This window comes from Hyaena hyaena, unplaced genomic scaffold, assembly GCF_003009895.1.
Source record: "Hyaena hyaena isolate Hyena2069 unplaced genomic scaffold, ASM300989v1 scaffold_235, whole genome shotgun sequence".
In the NCBI taxonomy this organism is placed as follows: Eukaryota; Metazoa; Chordata; class Mammalia; order Carnivora; family Hyaenidae; genus Hyaena; species Hyaena hyaena.
Window position 1 is genome coordinate 1,102,455 of NW_024080867.1, and position 18,876 is coordinate 1,121,330.

Sequence of the window (18,876 nt, forward strand, 5' to 3'; positions counted from 1 at the left end):
GTATTCATCAAGGATATTGGCCTGTAGTTCTCTTTTGTTGCTGGATCTCTGTCTGGCTTGGGAATCAGAGTGACGCTGGCTTCATAAAATGAGTCCGGGAGTTTTCCTTCGATTTCTATTTTTTGGAATAGCTTGAGAAGAATTGGGATTAGTTCTGTTTTAAATGTCTGGTAGAATTCCTCAGGGAAGCCTTCAGGTCCAGGGCTCTTATTTGTTGGGAGATTTTTGATCAGTGATTCGATTTCTTCACTAGTTATGGGTCTGTTCAGATTTCCCATCTCTTCCCGTGTGAATTTTGGTAGTGAGTGTGTGTTTAGGAATTTGTCCATTTCTTCTAAGTTGTGCAATTCGTTGGCATATAACTTTTCATAGTATTCCCTGATAATTGGTTGTATTTCTGAGGGGTTGGTTGTAATCAGTCCATTTTCATTCATGATTTTGTCCATTTGGGTGCTCTCTCTTTTCTTTTTGAGAAGCCTGGCTAGAGGTTTGTCAATTTTGTTTATTTTTTCAAAAAACCAAGTCTTGGTTTCATTGATCTGTTCAATTGTTTCTTTGGTCTCTATGTTGTTTATTTCTGCTTGATTTTTACTATTTCTCTTCTTCTACTGGGCTTAGGGCGTTCTTGTTGTTCTGCCTCTAGTTCCCTTAGGTGAGCTGTTAGATTTGGGACTTGCACTTTATCTAATTTCTTGACATAGGCCTGGAGTGCAATGTACTTTCCTCTTAGGACTGCCTTTGCTGCATCCCATAGAATTTGGATTGTTGTGTTTTCATTTTCATTTGTTTCCATATATTTTTAAATTTCATCCCTAATTGCCAGATTGGCCCATTCATTCTTGAGTAGGGTGTTCTTTAACCTCCATGTTTTTGGAAGTTTTCCAGACTTCTTCCTGTGATTGATTTCAAGTTTCAAAGCATTATGATCTGACAGAGTGCAATGTATGATCTCAATTCTTTTCTATTTATTGAGGGCTGCGCTATCTCCCAGTATGTGATCTGTCTTGGAGAATGTGCCATGCGCACTGGAGAAGAAAGTAAATTCCCTGGCCTCAGGATGTAGAGTTCTAAATATATCTGTCAGATCCATCTGGTCCAATGTGTCTTTCAAGTCCAATATTTCTTTAGTGATTTTCTGTCTGGTTGACCTATCCATTGCTGTTAGCGGAGTATTAAAGTCTCCTGCTATTAGCACATTCTTATCTATAAGCTTGCTTCTGTTTGTGACTAATTGTTTTAAATATTTAGGTGCCCCCATATTCGGTGCATAGACATTTATGATTGTTAGTTCTTCCTGATGGATAGACCCTGTAATTATTATGTAATGCCCTTCTTCATCTCTTGTTATTGTCTTTAATTTAAAGTCCAGTTTGTCTGATAGAAGTATAGCTACTCTGGCTTTCTTTTGATTTCCAGTAGCATGATCTATATTTCTCCATCCCCTTACTTTTTTTAAATATTTTTATTTATTTCTAGGAGAGAGAGAGAGAGACAGCTCGAGCAGGGGAGGGTCAGAGAGAGAGGGAGTCACAGACTGAAACAGGCTCCAGGCTCCGAGCTGGCAGTCAGCACAGAGCCCAACGCGGGGCTCAAACCCACAAACCGCGAGATCACGACCTGAGCGAAAGTCGGACGCTCAACCGACTAAGCCACCCAGGCACCCCACCATCCCCTTACTTTTAATCTGAAGGTGTCTTCCAGTCTAAAATGAGTTTCTTGTAGACAGCATAATGATGGATTTTGTTTTTTGATCCATTCTGCTACCCTATGTCTTTTGATTGGAGCATTCAGCCCATTTACATTCAGTGTTATTATTGAAATATGTGGGTTTAGAGTCTTTGTGTCTTTTGTAGGGTTCATGGTTGTGGTGGTGTCTCTGGCATCTTTGTTCCTTGTAACCTTTCCTTCAGAGCGTCCCGCTCAGATTTCTTGTATGGCTGGCTTAGTGGTGACAAATCCTTTCAATTTCTGTTTATTTGGAAAGATTTTTATCTGTCCTTCTATTTTGAATGACAGGCTTGCTGGATAGAGGGTTCTTGGCTGCATATTTTTTCTGTTCATCACATTGAAGATCTCCTGCCATTCCTTTCTGGCCTGCCAAGTTTCAGTAGATAGGTCTGTCACCACTCAGATAGGTTTCCCTTTGCATGTTATGGCCCTTTTCTCCCTAGCTGCTTTCAAAATTCTCTGTTTGTCCTTGTATTTTGCCATTTTCACTATGATATGCCATGCAGAAGATCGATTCAAATTACGTCTGAAAGGAGTCCTCTGAGCCTCTTGTATTTCAACGTTTACTTCCTTCCCCAGGTTGGGGAAGTTCTCTGCTATAATTTATTCCAGGACTCCTTCAGCACCTTTCCCTCTCTGGGATTCCTATGATATGGATACTGTTGAGTTTGACTGTATCGCTGAGCTCTCGAACTCTTCTTTCATGTTCCTAGATCAGTTTGTCTCTTTTTTCTCAGTTTCCTTTTCTTTTTAAGTTTAAGTTATTTATTTATTTATTTATTTACAAATAGTTTATTGTCAAGTTGGTTTCCATATAACACCCAGTTTCCTCTATTTCTATAATGGTGTCTTCTAAATCACTTATTCTCCTTTCTGCCTCTTCAATTCATGCATTGGACACCTCTAATTTATTACATATCTCATTTATCGCATTTTTTAATTCATCATGCCTATTTTTATCCTCCTTGTTGTCTGTAGCCATAGTTTCTTTGATGTCCCCTATGCTTTTTTTCAAGCCCAGCTATTAATTTTGTGATTATTATTCTTAAATCTTGTTCAGTTATGCTGCTTATATCTGTTTTGAGCAGTTCATTAGATGTCAATTCTTCTTGGAATTTCTTTGGAGGAGAGCTCTTTCGTTAAGTCATTTTAGTTAGCTTTCTGGCTCTTGTTAGTTTTAAAGAATTGTTATGCTCTCTGCACCTGTGAGCACTGCTGTATCCAAGGAGACTCTTTGACTGTCCAGGGCCTATCCTTTCAGAGAGTGTTTTTTGAATGGTATCTCTTGGTTTCTCTTCTTGAGATCTTGGTTATTTTATTTTCCTACACGTAGTGATATTTGGGACTCTCCACAATGTGTACTTTGGCTTGTTTCTTGAGGTAGCCCTGGAGAAGAAAACAGACAGACAAACACACAGGGAGCAGGGGCACACAAACGCACAGACAAATCCAACTAACATGCAAACCGAGAGGGAAAATGAAAAAGTTAAGAGAAGAGACGGAGGAGGGAAGGCGAATAATAGAAAATTAAAAAACATAAAAAGGTCAAAAAGAAGAAAAGGAAAAAGAAGAAAGCCAATGGACAAAGAACGGTTTAAAGCATATAACTGGATTTCCCAGCTACAATTAAATAGCCGGGTGTATGCAGTGCTGGTTGAAGAGCATAGAGAAGGAGAGAGAAGACAGGGCGGGGATGAGGCAAAATTGGAAATAGAATGAACAAGCAGAAAGGATAAAAAAATTTTTACAAAGAGCTAAAGAGAAGAATATGGTTGGATAGGTAAGAGAAGAAAGCTGGTGTTATCCAGAGAAACTATATAGTCTAATTACTCCTGAGAGAAAGAGATGAAAAGGTCAATAGGTGTAGAATTTACATCTACAGAATGGACTAGATGTGACTGTTTAAGCAAGCCGGTGACCAGAGTTAATCAGGTCAGTGTTCCGGGGAAAAAGAGAAAAAGAAAAATAAAAAAAAGGAAGGCAGCTCGCTAGCAGGGACGGGCGTGGTGTGATCCAATGTGTCAGGCAAGAGATCTGCCTTGGCGGTTGGGGGGAGGAGTGGCGGTGCTCCAGTCTCTTCTTGAACCAAGCACTGCACCTCACTTTTTTGGGTGTGTAAACTCCCTGTGCCAGGGGCGCAGCCAAAGTGGGTCACACTCTTTAACCCAGGTCGGGCCTAGTTTCCAAATCCCAGTCTGCGCGCCCCACTGAAATTGCTGTAGACACAACCTCGCAGGTGATGCCCTCAGGGCAAATCCAAGCGTCTTGCCTGGCCCTGGGGATGGAGCCAGAATCGCTGCTCCCTTCTCCTCCAGGTCGGGTTGGGGAGCAAAGACGGGGGTTTGCCTGGCGGGGGGGGCGGTGCGCAGGCCCCCTGGAGAGAGGGAAACCAGGTCCCTCTGTGTCTCGTCACCCGAAACACGAACTTGCAGGCAAATCTCCCAGTTTTAAAGCCTTCACCTTCCCTTTAGAGTTCCAGCTAGCCAGGAGCGTGGAGGTATGCGTGCGGTTCCTCCAGGGATCCAGCTGAGCCAGGAGTACAAAGGAGCGGTCGCGCGGGCGTGGCCCCTCCAGGATGAGGTGGCGCTCGGGGACCTGGCACGCAGGGATTTGGAGCGCACGGTCCTTCTGTGCCCCGAGCAGAGGTTTTTCTGTTTCCCAGCGACAGGGACTGTGTCTTGAGCGGTTTCAGACTCTCTCTTTTTCCCCCTCTCACTCCCCGCAAAGGGGGATCGCCCCCGTCCCTCGAGTCTCCGATCCCGGCCTGATTTTATCTTCCCCAGTTCGCACCCACGTTAGAAAGCTTTCTCGGTGGATTCTGTGTCCTTTTTCTCCCAATCTCTTGGGTTCTGTAAGGTTTCCTATGGCTTCAGACCTTTTCCATGTGAGACATGGGGGCGAGTGCAATGCACAGAGCTCCCTACTTCTCCGCCATCTTGCCCATCCCCCCTACTTCTGTGAATCTTATAAGCTAAGAACAACTCTTACATTTTGGAAGGAAAAAATCAAAAGGCTATCTTCAAGCCTATGAAAATCATGTGAAACTCAGACATCAGTATTCATAAACAAAGTGTTCTCTGCACACAGCATTCTCGTTTGCTCATATGTTATCTTGACAACATTTGCCCCACAAGGGCAGAGGTAAAGAGGTGTGGCCTGAAAAGCAGGAAATAATTTCTGTATGGTCCTTTGCATTAGCAAAAATATTAATAATAAGAGTTTGCTAATCCTGGCCAAAAGGATTTTTGAGTTCATGATTTTCAGCATTCTCTTTTGATGTCATTGATCACCAGTATCCTTAACAATAAATATGACATGGGCTCAAGCCAACAGTAAACCAGAGCTGTTTTGAAAAGCAAAGGTACAACCATTGGTACCTCAGCCAGTTGCCTTCTGGGTATCTCTGCGACAATTCTAGACTCCCATCTTCATTTATGTAGTGTTGAGCTCTCCTTTCATGACTCTACCTTGTCCCTATATTCCCTCCCAGGACAGTGTAGCTTTAACTACCTTATCAGAAACCAGGGAATTAATCTATGGAAGCTTTCTGATGCTCTCAGGAAGGAGTAATACTGTACACCTGCCCATTTCTCTCACTGTGTGAACTTGACTGGTGGCACCTAGGACAAATCCACCATGATGACTGCTCTGTGACCTGCAGCCTTCTTGAGCCCAGCCCCTCCATGTCCACAGTCTTTCCTTTTGTTTAAGCACACCCTTAAGTACACTCTTGGTGCATAATGTCCTTGATCTGCTCTGGAGATAGGACTATGGCACACACACATTCTCCTTCTCTTCCCCACATGTATTCCCAGCCTCTAGGGCTATGAAAGCAGGTTCCAAAGATCTTCTTCTTGCGGCTGCCCTCAACACACTTCTTAATAAGCCATTTCTTGTCAGCCAGACTTCTCAGCCTTTTTCTTCAGTCTTATGGCTCCTTCTGCCTTGGGAGGTTATTCTTCATACACCTTCCTGACACGGAACACACAGTGTATGTTCTGAACTGCATAGGAAGCCGCTTGCCACAGAGAGATGTAAGCCTGAGATCATGGCTTGGCACACTTTAATTTTATCTCCAGTATCCCCTTAATATCCTGTTAATGTAATCTGGGCTTAAATATTGAAACCCAATTGTCAAACATGACCCTTCTTAAAGTCCTACTCTCTTCCCTGGGCAGAAGTTTCAATACTAACGTAATAACGAGCCTACAATACCCCCCCTTTTTTTCAGGAATCACCAGAACTCCAGAAACAAAATGTGCAAACATGGAAGAGACCCGACAGCATTCAGGAGGAGAGGAGCCAGGTTGGTCTTCGAACACTCGGTGTCGGAGCAAGCTGAGTGACCTGTCCTCTCCCCCCCACCCACCCACCCACCCTTATGGGGCCCCCATCTCTCTCCAGCCTCATTTTCCTCCACTATTTATAACCCCCAGTCTCTCTCAGAAAATGCCTTCTTCCCTTCCTTAAGAACAAAGCAGAGAAATGAACATTGGAAAGAACTGGAATTCCTTCAGTTCACAGGAAAGGAATGTATTGCCTAGAGTTTCTCCTTAATTTTTTTCAGTTTGAGATGCTCAGACCTTAGTAATATCAAACTCCCAGATGAGAAAACTAAGACCTGGCAGAGGTAGGTGAGTTGCCTCAACCGGTGCTGTGGTCACTTTAACATCAGTCAATTTCTTAAGTTGGCCTGGTAGTGGTTTTTTTAATGGCTTTAGTGAAGTAGAATTTATGTATCATAAATGTTATGTATCCTACATTTTGAATATACTACTAATGATTTTCTGTAAATATACAGATTTTTGGAACCATGGCCACTATCCAATTTTACAACACGTACATCATCCCAAAAAGTCCCCTCATAGCCACATGTAGTCTGTGTCCCCCAATTCCAAGTAACTATTACTTTTTGTCTCTCTAGATTTGCCTCTTCTGAACACATGTGGTCTTTGTGTCTGTCTTTTGCCACTTAGCATGCTTTTAAGGTTCATCCATACTGTTGTTGCACATATCACGAATTCATCCCTTTTCATCACAGAATAATATTCCATTGTCACACTCGGATTGCCTATTCATGGATGGACGGATGTGTGAATTTTTTTCTACTTTCTGACTGCCTTGCATAGCTGCCAAGAACCTTCATGTGCTGGTCTTGACGTCCACAGATCTTAATTTTATCTTGGGCAGATACTTGGGAATTGTCTGGCATTCCACCCAGGCATGACACTACTGGTTTGCTCCGATACTCGAGCAGCTATAATGGGCTGGGCTGTATGGTGAAGGTCTAGCCCCTGGTACCCTGGTGTGCGTTCTCGTCCAGTGGGGAAAGATAGACTGGTAGTTTCCATAGATCACACTGAGTTCTGAATGAGCAAACAGGACAAACATTTCTTGTTCTGGGTCTCTCCTCTGGGAGTTTGATATTACTAAAGAAGCTTGTCACTTGGAGGAATGTCACTGCTCTGTTCATCTCTATAAGCCCAGCTATTGTACCTCCCAGCACACGATATGGACAAATAACTTAGATTCCGAACTCTTTGGAACCTGCTCTAACCCCATATCTCTGAAACTGGTTCACCAGTTTTTTGTTTTTTTTTTTTTTAAATGTTTTATTTATTTCTAGGAGAGAGAGAGAGAGACAGCGTGAGCAGGGGAGGGTCAGAGAGAGGGAGTCACAGACTGAAACAGGCTCCAGGCTCTGAGCTGGCAGTTAGCACAGAGCCCGACGCGGGGCTCGAACCCACGAACCGCGAGATCATGACCTAAGCGAAAGTCGGACGCTTAACCGACTAAGCCACCCAGGCGCCCCTGGTTCACCAGTTTTTATGTCAAGCTCAATTTAACTTTTATTTTGCAGTCCTGGCACAAGTTCAGGGAGAAGATCCCACAATCCCAGAAGAAGCAAGGGAAGGTTTGCAAGGAAAAGAGCCAGGTCTGTATCCTGTCTTCCTGGATGCCACCTGTACCAGGTGGTTCTATTTGTAAACTTCTCTAGTTTTCCTTTCCTACTTAACACAAAGGGTCTTTTTCCCCCTGATAACCAGCTATGTCCTTCCTATCCCCTCCCTCCTATCGCTGAAGGTAAACAAGATAAGCACAAAAGCATGTCAGAAGAGGAGGCCTGGCGGAGCTGGAAGAACTTTTGGCCTGGAGCCGGTGAAAACCTCCAAACCATCACCCAGAGATACGAGACACTGGTCCCAACCTGTAATCCTAAAGCGCCTGCAGGGCCCTTTGCACAGACGGTGGTGCTGCACGGCCCCGCGGGCGTCGGGAAGACCACGATGGCCAAGAAGTGCATGCTGGACTGGGCGCAGCGCAGCCCGGCACAGGCCTGCCCCGCCGCCTTCTATCTCAGCTGCAAGGCGGTGGGCCGCAAGGGGCCCTGCACGCCGGCAGAGCTGCTGTCCGAGAGCGCCCCCGACCTGCATGACGCCCTTCCGGGGGCCCTCGCCGAGGCGCAGAACGTCCTGCTGGTCATCGACGCCTTCGAGGAGCTGCGCGCGCCCGCGGCGGTGCTGGCGCACGACCCGGGCGGCGACTGGGGCAGGCCGAGGCCGGCGCCCGCCGTCCTGGGGGCCTTGCTGAAGAGGAAGCTGCTCCCCACGGCCACGCTGCTGGTCACCACGCGGCCCGAGGCCCTGAGGGAGCTGCGGCTGGTGCTGGAGCAGCCGCTCCTGGTGGAGGTGGAGGGGCTCTCGGCGCCGGACCGGAGGGCGTATTTCCGGCGGCACCTGGGCGGGGAGGCGCAGGCGCGGCGCGCGCTCCGGCTGCTGCGCGGCCACGCGGCGCTGTGCGGCCCGGGCGCGGCGCCCGCCGTGTGCGGCGTGCTGTGCGCCTGTCTGAAGCTGCCGGGGGCCGCGGGCGCCGACCCCGGCCGCGCCTGCCGCACCGCCACGTCGCTGCTGCTGCGCTTCCTCTGCAGCCGGTTCGCGCCCGCGCCGGGCGGCACCCCGCGCCCCCGCGCCCCGCTGCGCGCGCTGTGCCTCCTGGCGGCCGAGGGCGTGTGGGCGCAGACCTCGGCGTTCGACCCCCGGGACCTGCGCGGGCTGGGCGTGGGCGAGGCCGCGCTGCGCCCCTTCCTGGAGCGCGGCCTCCTGCAGGAGGGTGGGGACTGGCCGCGCTGCTACCGCTTCCTGCACCCGAGCCTGCAGCACTTCCTGGCGGCCGCGCTCTACGTCCTGGGCGGCGGCGCGGGGGAGCCCGGGTGGGACGCTCGCGGGGTGCAGAGGCTGCTCTCCGACGAGGAGGCACTCGGGAACCCCCACCTGGCCCGCGTGGGGCGCTTCCTATTCGGCCTCGCCAACGAGGACCGGGTCCGGGAGCTGGGGGCCACCTTCGGCTGCCCGGTGTCCACGGAGGTCAAGCGCGAGCTGCTGCGATGCACGGCGAGGTCCCGCCAGAGCGGCGCCTTCTCGTCGGCGGCGCACGCCCGGGAGGCCCTGGGCCGTCTCTACGAATCGCAGGAGGAGCCGCTGGTGAAGGAGGCCATGGCGCCGGTCACCGAAGTGTCGCTGCACCTGAAAGACGCCCCGGACCTCGAGCACGCGTCCTTCTGCCTCAAGCACTGCGAAAACCTGCGGACACTGCGTCTGCGCGTGGAAAAGGGCGTGTTCCTGGACGTCGACAGTGCGTCCGAGGCCGAGGCCCAGGCTGCCGGGTACGGCCCCTCGCTGTGGGCCCCCCCTACCCTCCCCCCCCCCCCCGGCTTCCCACCCTGCTCCCGCTCCCTGTGGCTTAGGCTCAGAACCTTCTTCTGGCCAGAATGTCTCCTGGCAGCTTGCCATTCAAGGTGGGGAGCACTATGGTCATACTAGGAACGGGGTCATTGGAACCAAGTATTATTTTGAGACCTGTCTCCTTTTTCCCTTAGCTGAGCAATTTTTGCAAATGGCTCAACCTGTGTCAGTTCACATGTTGGTAGGCTAGGTTTCCCATTTCTACTCAATTGTCCCATTTGGCATGATGGGTAGAAAAGCATTAAAGATGTGAAGGCAGAGGTCGAATCAACAAGGGGTTGGAAGGCTCCTCCACCATGATCAAAGGAGAGCCCTTCCACGGACACCTTACCCAACACGACAGAGACCACGAGATAACCGCACACAGTTGTGAGGCTTTGTTATTTTTGAAAATTTTTTAATGTTGTTTTATTTATTTCGGAGAGAGAGAGAGACAGCGTGAGCAGGGGAGGGTCAGAGAGAGAGGGAGACCCAGAATCCGAAACAGGCTCCAGGCTCTGAGCTGTCAGCACAGAGCCCGATGCGGGCTCGAACCCACAAGCCGTGTGATCATGACCTGAGCCCAAGTCCGACGCTTAACTGAATGAGCCACCCAGGCGCCCCGAGATTTTGTTATTCTTGATGTAGACTCAAGTAACATCAACGGAGCTCATACAGAGTTTCCAAATACTAGTTCTCACCCAGTTACTGTGGGTAACGTGTAATCTTCCATGTTGAGACGAAGGTACTGGTTTTATTTTTTTTTATTTTATTTTTTTTATATTTTTTATTTATTTCTAGTAGAGAGAGAGAGACAGCGTGAGCAGGGGAGGGTCAGAGAGAGAGGGAGACACAGACTCTGAAATTGGCTCCAGGCTCTGAGCTGGCAGTCAGCACAGAGCCCGACGCGGGGCTCGAACCCACGAACCGCGAGATCACGACCTAAGCGAAAGTCGGACGCTTAACCGACTAAGCCACCCAGGCGCCCCGGTACTGGTTTTAGAAAAGGGTGCTTCAGTGGTATTAGACTCCAGTCCACTTGCTCTTGAAGTCCTAGTCACAATCCAAGATCACTGCTGATGGTCCTGTGTAGGACCCCCCAACATACTCATGTTTATCTTCTCAACCCGCCTCTTCCTCACCCCTAAGTGGTCCTCCAAAATCAGTATCTGAAATTCTCCTGCATATCCATGGGGCCAGAATAAAATGCCCTCATCGATTTCCTGGTGGAGGTGTCTATTTTCCACATCGATTTCCTGGTGGAGGTGTCTATTTTCCACATGCCCTTAATTTTCCTTCACATTCCTTCCCCACTTCGCGGAGAGCCATTAACTTGAGTCACTGCCAGGGACTGTTAGGACCACAGCAGGTTTGCATGAACATTTTCTCCACCTCACAGATCACCAGCAGTGCACAGACCTTATCCCTTCATCCGCACCCTGATTTTGTTTCTTCTCTCATCCAAGTGTTTGGACAGGCCCACATGCTAGTTATCTAAGTCTTTCCTCTCCAGGAGAGTCACCTAAGAGCTGCTTGGAATGAAAACAAAATTGCATGAATAACCTCCTCTATACCATCCAAGATCCCAAGTCAAAATAGTCTCTGTTTTCCTATTTGATTGGTTGGGTGGTTTGTTTGTTGAGTTTCAGAGCTTTTATTTTATTTTAATATAATTTATTATCAAGCTAGCTAACATACAGTGTATACCTTGACCTTGGGAGTAGATTCCCATGATTCATCGATTACATACAGCACCCAGTGTTCATCCCAACAAGTGCCCTCCTCAATGTCCATCACCCATTTTCCCTCTCCCCCACACCACCCCAATCAATTCTGAGTTTGTTCTCTATATTTAAAGAGTCTCTTAGCGTTTACCTCCCTCCTGCTCTGTTTGTAACTGTTTTTTCCCCCTTCCCTTCCCTCATGGTCACAGTCTTCTGTTAGGTTTCTCAAGTTCCACATACGAGTGAAAACACATGATACCTGTCCTTCTCTGACAGACTTATTTCACTCAGCATAATACCCTCCAGTACCATCCATGTTGCTACAAATGGCAAGATTTCATTCTTTCTCTTTGCCAAGTAGTATTCCATTGCATATATAAACCACGTCTTCTTTATCCATTCATCAGTTGATGGACATTTGGGCTCTTTCCATAATTTGGTTATTATTGAAAGTGCTGCTATAAAGATTAAGGTACATGTGACCCTATGAATCAGCACTCCTGTATCCTTTGGATAAATTCCTAGTAGTGCTATTGCTGGGTCATACGGTAATTCTATTTTTAATTTTTTTCACTATACTTAGAAGATGTGTCTTTTTAAATTTAACTTATTTTCTAAATTTAGATCCAAGGTAGCATATAGTGCAACAATGATTTCAGGAGTAGATTCCTTAATGTCCCTTACCCATTTAGCCCATCCCCCCCTCCCACAACCCCTCCGGCAACCCTCTGTTTGTTCTCCATATTTAAGAGTCTCTTATGTTTTGTCCCCCTCCTTGTTTTTATATTTTTGCTTCCCTTCCCTTATGTTGATCTGTTTTGTATCTAAAAGTCCTCATATGAGTGACGTCATATGATATTTGTCTTTCTCTGACTAATTTCACTTAGTGTAATACCCTCTAGTTCCATCCACGTAGTTGCAAATGGCAAGATTTCATTCTTTTTGATTGCTAATATTCCAGTGTGTGTGTGTGTGTGTGTACATGTGTACACCACATCTTCTTTATCCATTCATCCCTCAATGGACATTTGGGCTCTTTCCTTACTTTGGCTACTGTTGATAGTACAGCTATAAACATTGGGGTGCATGTGCCCCTGTGAAACAGCACTCCTGTGTCCCTTGGATAAATAGTGCAATTGCTGAATCATAGGGTAGTTCTATTTTTAATTTCCTGAGGCACCTCCATTCTGTTTTCCAGAGTGGCTGTACAAGTTTGCATTCCCACCAGCAGTGCAAAAGAGACAGTCTTTCTCTGCATCCTTGCCAACATCTGCTGTTGCCTGAGTTGTTAATGTTAGCCATTCTGACAGGTGTTGAGGTGGTATCTCAGTGTGGTTTTGATTTGTATTTCCCTGATGATGAGTGATATTGAGCATTTTTTCATGTGTCAGTTGGCCATCTGGATGTCTTGTTTGGAAAAGTGTCTATTCATGTCTTTTGCCATTTCTTCACTGGATTATTTGCTTTTTGGGTGTTGAGTTTGAGACATTCTTTAGATTTGGATACTAACCCTTTATCTGATATATCATTTGTGAATATATTCTCCCATTCCATTGGTTGCCTCTTAGTTGTGCTGATTGTTTCCTTCACTGTGCAGAAGCTTTTTATTTTGATGAGGTCCCAATAGTTCACTTTTGCTTTTGTTTCCTTTGCCTCTTGAGATGTGTTGAGTAAAAAGTTGCTGTGGCCAAGGTCAAAGAGGTTTTTGCCTGTTTTCTCCTCAAGTATTTTGATGGCTTCTTGTCTTACATTTGGGTCTTTCATTCATTTTGAGTTTATTTTTTGTGTATGGTGTAAGCAAGTGGTCCAGGTTCATTTTTCTGCAGGTCGCTCTCCAGTTTTCCCAGCACCACTTGCTGAAGAAACTGTCTTTATTCCATTGGATATTTTTTCTTCTTTCTCAAATATGCATTGGCCATATGTTTATAAGTCCATTTCTGGGTTCTCTATTCTGTTCCATTGACCTGAGTGTCTGTTTTTGTGCCAGTACCATACTGTCTTGATGATTACAGCTTTGTAACACAGTTTGAAGTCCAGAATTGTGGTGCTACCTACTCTGATTTTCCTTTTCAAGATTACTTTGTCTATTCAGGGTCTTTTCTGGTTCCATACAAATTTTAGGATTGATTTTTCTAGCTCTGTGAAGAATGCTGGTGTTATTTTAATAGGTATTGCATTGAATACGTAGATTGCTTTGGGTAGTATTGACATTTTAACAATATTTGTTCTTCCTATCCAGGAGCATGGAATATTTTTACATTTTTTTGTGTGTCTTCTTCAATTTCATAAACTTTCTATAGTTTTCTGTATATATATTTTTCACCTTGTTGGTTAGATTTATTCCTGGGTATTTTGTGTTTTGATGTAACTGTAAATGGGATCAATTCCTTGATTCCCCTTTCTGTTGCTTCATGGTTGGTGTATAGGGATGCAACCGGTTTCTGTGCATTGATTTTACAACCTGCAACTTTGCTGAATTCATGGATCAGTTCTAGCGGGGGTTTTTTTGGTGGAATATTTTGGGTTTGCCATATACAGTATCAGGTCACCTGTCCAGAGTGAAAGTTTGACCTCCTCCTGGCTGATTGGGATGCCCTTTATTTCTTTGGGTTCTCTGATTGCTGAGGTAAGAGTTCCAATGCTATTTTTTTTTTTTACAAATAGTTTATTGTCAAATTAGTTTCCACATAACACTCAGTGCTCATCCCCCTCCATGCTCAGTGCCCTCCTCCATGCCCCTCCCCCCTCCCCCCCACATCCATCAGTCCTCAGTTTTTGTCAGCATTCAAGAGTCTCTCATGGTTTGCCTCTCTCCCTTTCCCCCACCATTTCCGCCCTTCTCCCCCTTGTTCCTCCGCCAAGTTCCTCCTAATCCTCCTATACGTGCAATCTACCCAAGGGATACAGAAATGCTGAGGCATAGGAGCACATGTACCCCAATGTTCATAGCAGCACTCTCCACAATAGCTAAAACATGGAAAGAGCCTAAGTGTCCATCAACAGATGAATGGATCAAGAAGATGTGGTTTATCTATACCAATGCTATTTTGAATAACAGTGGCAAGAGTGGGCATCCCTGCCTTGTTCCTGACTTTAGGGGGAAAGCTCTCAGTTTTTCCCCATCGAGGATAATTATTAGTGTTGCGTCTTTCATATATGACTTTTACGATCTCGAGATAGGATTCCTCTATCCCTGTTTTCTTGAGGGTTTTTATCAAGAAAGGGTGCTGTATTTTGTCTAATGCTTTCTCTGCATCTATTGAGAGGATCGTGTGGTTCTCGTCCTTTGTTTTATTGATGTGATGAATCGCCTTGAGTGTTTTGCAGATATGGAACCAGCCCTGCATCCCAGGTATAAATCCCACTTGGTCATGGTGAATAATTTTTTAATATATTGTTGGATCTGATTAGCTAGTATCTTATTGAGGACTTTGGCATCCATGTTCATCAGGGAAATTGGTCTATAGTTCTTTTTAGTGGCATCTTTGTCTGGTCTTGGAATCAAGGTAATGCTGGCTTCGTAGGAAGAGTTCGGAAGTTTTCCTTCCATTTCAGTTTTTTGCTATTTTTAATTTTTTGAGGAACCTCCACCATTTTGTTTTTTTAACCTTGGTTTGGTTAAAACCAGTGATGGCACCAGTGTTAAATAGCACTTCATTAACCACAGTTCAGCTCGATGGTTCTCAGAGCTCCCATCTGAGAAAAGGCAGCATGGATGTCTTTAGGTTTAATTATGACCATTCTGGTCTGTTATGCAAACTCCTGCTTTTCATGAAAGTTCCTTTCAGACTGTTTTCGCCACTTTCCCTTATGTGCTGCCCATCAAAGCAGCCTTGTAGCATTGCTGGTTTGCAACTCTCAGGATGGTTAAGTCACAAGATGCCTTCTGATCAAATCACTTCCTCTACTTAGTGGCTTGATTATCTTATCTTGATAAGAGAGTTGCTGACATTAACCCTACACAGCCCTTAGATTCCCCCTCAGCTCCCAGAGCATATAGACCATGCCTTTTGAAAAGTCACAGATTTGGGACACCTGAGTGGCTCAGTCCGTTGAGCATCTGACTTTGGCTCAGGTTATGATCTTACAGTTCATGACTTTAAGCCCCAAATCAGGCTCTGTGCTGACAGCTCAGACCCTGGAGCCTGCTTCAGATTCTGTGTCTTCCTGTGTCTCTGTGCCCTCACCCTTGTCCCCTCTTCCTCCCCCAATAAACATTAAAAATTTTTTTTTACAAAAAGTCACAAATTCTAGGTTGATAATGGGTTGTCATCTTCATGATGCCTCAAGTTTTACAATCAGGTCATTTATTTTATGTATTTATTTATTTTAATGTTTAGAGAGAACGAGCAAGCACGAGCAGGGGAGGGGCGGGGGGGGGGACAGAAGATCCAAAGCAGGGTCCACACTGACAGCACAGAGCCTAATGTGGGGCTCAAACCCACAAACCATGAGATCATGACCTGAGCCAAAGTTGGATGCTTAACTGAACCACGCAGATGCCTCTAGGTCATTTACTTTAAGTGTGTCTTTATTCAGGGCAAGCACCACTAATAAAATCAAAGGTATAACCTTGTCTTAAAGCAGCCAAGGGACCTAGAGCTGACAGAATCTAACTTCTGTCTGATTTCTTTTTTCTTCCCCTATTTCAAACCACAAACTGTCTCCCATGTGTAGGACTTGCTCTTCAGTCAAGTCTACTAATAAAGCTTCTTGTCTTTAGAAACTTTTTTCTCTGGGCTATTTTGAACCTTAGGAAGATATGCCCATTGACTCAAATAAAATGATTCCTCCATTAGTACCTCTGGAAGAGCATCCCCAAACACAGTCTTGTATAACCTTATCCTTCTGCAGAAGGAAGGAAAATTGTCCTTCAGAAGAGAGGGTGACTGGGGTGCCTGAGTGGCTCAGTTCATTGAGCACCCAACTTCAGCTCAGCTCATGATTTTGTGGTTGATCCCCGTATTGGCCTCTGCGCTGACATCTCAGAACCTAGAGCCTGCTTCAGATTCTGTGTCTTCCTGTCTCTCTGCCCCTCCCCTGCTCATGCTCTGTCTCTCTCTGTCTCAAAAATAAAATAAACAGTAAAATTTTTTAAAAAGAAAATTAAAGCAGTATTGAAAAAGGCCAAGAAATCAGGTCACCTACCCAAACCCTATCCCCGGAAGCAACCAGCAGACCAAAATGAACATTCTCTGATAAGTCTGTGTATATGAATATGTAACTACTTAAAGATTGTATTTTCTCAAGTTTTTATGAACTTTTTTTTTTGAGAGCAAGAGAGCACGTGTGTGCGTGGGGCAGGAGCAGAGGGAGAGAGAGAATCTCAAGCAGACTCCACCCCCAGCATAGAGCCCAACACAGGGCTCAATCTTTTGACCGTGACATCATGACATGAGCTGAAATTAAGAGTCAGATGCTTAACCAACTGAGCCATACAGGTGCCCTGGATATCTTTTTAGGTCACAAATATACTTGTAAATCAGATTGAGAATATAATGTGTATGGATTCACCATTAGATATTCAAATATCCTCTATTTACATGTATATCATTCTCAAACTTTTTTCTTAACTTTTTTACTGTTTATTTTTGAGAAAGAGCGAGAGAGAAAGAGACAGATCACTGGCATGGGAGGGGCAAAGAGAGAAGGGGAGGGAAAGAGAGAGAGAGAGAGAGAGAGAGAAACAGAATCTGAAGCAGGCTTCAGGCTCTGAGCTGTCAGCACAGAGCCCGATGCAGGGCTCAAACTCATGAACCATGAGATCATGAGCTGAACCAAAGTTGGATGCCTAACCAACTGAGACACCAAGGCACCCCTCACTCTCAATCTTTTATCAATGATCTGCTTAGAATTTTGGCTTATTCCAACCCTATTGGACTGTTGTGTTCTTTCTCTGATGACATGATTAGCTGTCTGATAGTGATGCTAACTGATTGAATCATCTCACATTTAGATTTATACTTATATTGGGGGTGTATGTCCAGAGCAAGCCTAAATTATCTTCACATAATGGAGAAATGTTAGTTTTCTCTCCAGCAACATTTGGTAAATTCCCTCCTTTGCCCCTTCCCAGTAGGTCCCAGAATGATGAACACATGCTCCCTTTCTGGATGGACTTTTGTTCTGTGTTCGACTCCAACAAGAATCTGGTATTTCTAGACATCAATCAGACCTTCCTGAGTAACTCATCAGTGAGGATTCTATGTGAGAAAATTGCCTCTGCTAACCATAATCTTCAGAAAGTGGTGTAAGTAGAAGCTAATCCCTGAATTAAAACCCCCAGGGCATAACCAAGCTGCTTACGTTTTTAATATTGGAGTAATATTTGAATTTCTTTCCCAGAATCCCAACTGGGAACTCAAGACATAAGGAATTCTACTGAATCATATGAAGTAATCGTTTACAGTTTTTTTTTTATTGTGGTGTAACATAAACTCATCATTATTTTTAAATGTACAGTTACGCATTTTTATTTTTTCTCTGTTTACTGACTTTTATTTATCTTTTTCTACAAATAGTTTATTGTCAAATTAGTTTCCACATAACACTCAGTGCTCATCCCCACAAGTGCTCTCTTCCATTCCCATTCCTCCTCCCCCCCCACATCCATCAGTCCTCAGTTTTTGTCAGCATTCAAGAGTCTCTCATGGTTTGCCTCTCTCCCTTTCCCCCACCATTTCAGCCCTTCTTCTCCCCCTTGTTCCTCCGTCAAGTTCCTCCTAATCCTCCTATACGTGCAAACATATGATATTTGTCCTTCTCTGCCTGACTTATTTCACTCAGCATAACACCCTCAAGGTCCATCCATGTTGCTACACATGGCCAGATTTCATTGTTTCTCATTGCCATGTAGTATTCCATGGTATAGATAAACCACATCTCCTTGATCCGTTCGTCCGTTGATGGACACTTAGGCTCTTTCCATGTTTTAGCTATTGTTGAGAGTGCTGCTATGAACATTGGGGTACATGTGCTCCTATGCCTCAGCATTTCTGTATCCCTTGGGTAAATTCCTAGCAGTGCTATTGCTGGGTCCTAGGGGAGTTCTATTATTAGTTTCCTTAGGAACCTCCACACTGTTTTCCAGAGGGGCTGTACCAGTTTACCTTCCCGCCAACAGTGTAGGAGGGTGCCCGTTTCTCCACATCCTCGCCAGCATCTAGAGTTCTCTGATTTGCTCATTTTAGCCACTCTGACTGGCGTGAGGTGGTATCTCAGTGTGGTTTTGACATATTGGATAAAGGGTTAATATCCAGAATCTATAAGGAACCCACCAAACTACACGCCCGAAAAACAAACAACCCAGTGAAGAAATGGGCAGTTACGCATTTTTAAATGTATATGGCAGCCTCCACCACCACCCATCTCCAGAACTTCCTTTGTCTTATAAAACTGAAACTTTGACCCCAGTAAACAATAATCCCCTGTGATCCCCACTCCCCAGGCCCTGGGAACCACTTTTCCACTTTGTTTATCAAGTAATTTTATTACAGTGTGAAATATGGTTTGAATGTCCACAAAACCCCACAAGGAACATCAGATCCTGAGGGCAGTTTTCATCCCATTTAGACAACCCCAGGGCTGTACATAGAGCAGGATTTCTCAACCTCTGCCGACACTTTGGGCTGGAGGGGGGCTATCCTGTGCATTGTAGGATATTTATCCTCTACCTTCCAGATGCCAGTGGCACCCACGCATCC

The 18,876-nt window shown here is 45.4% G+C and overlaps 1 protein-coding gene across 1 annotated transcript in view; it reads left to right on the forward strand.

Moving 5' to 3' along the window:
• Positions 1-18,876, forward strand: part of NLRP2 (NLR family pyrin domain containing 2) — a 39,564-nt gene that overhangs the window by 4,112 nt on the left and 16,576 nt on the right. The window contains exons 2-4 of the mRNA XM_039244086.1: positions 4,200-4,225; positions 7,776-9,391; positions 17,253-17,423. Of these exons, the coding sequence (XP_039100017.1) occupies positions 4,200-4,225; positions 7,776-9,391; positions 17,253-17,423 (1,813 nt within the window). The remainder of the gene's footprint in view (positions 1-4,199; positions 4,226-7,775; positions 9,392-17,252; positions 17,424-18,876) is intronic.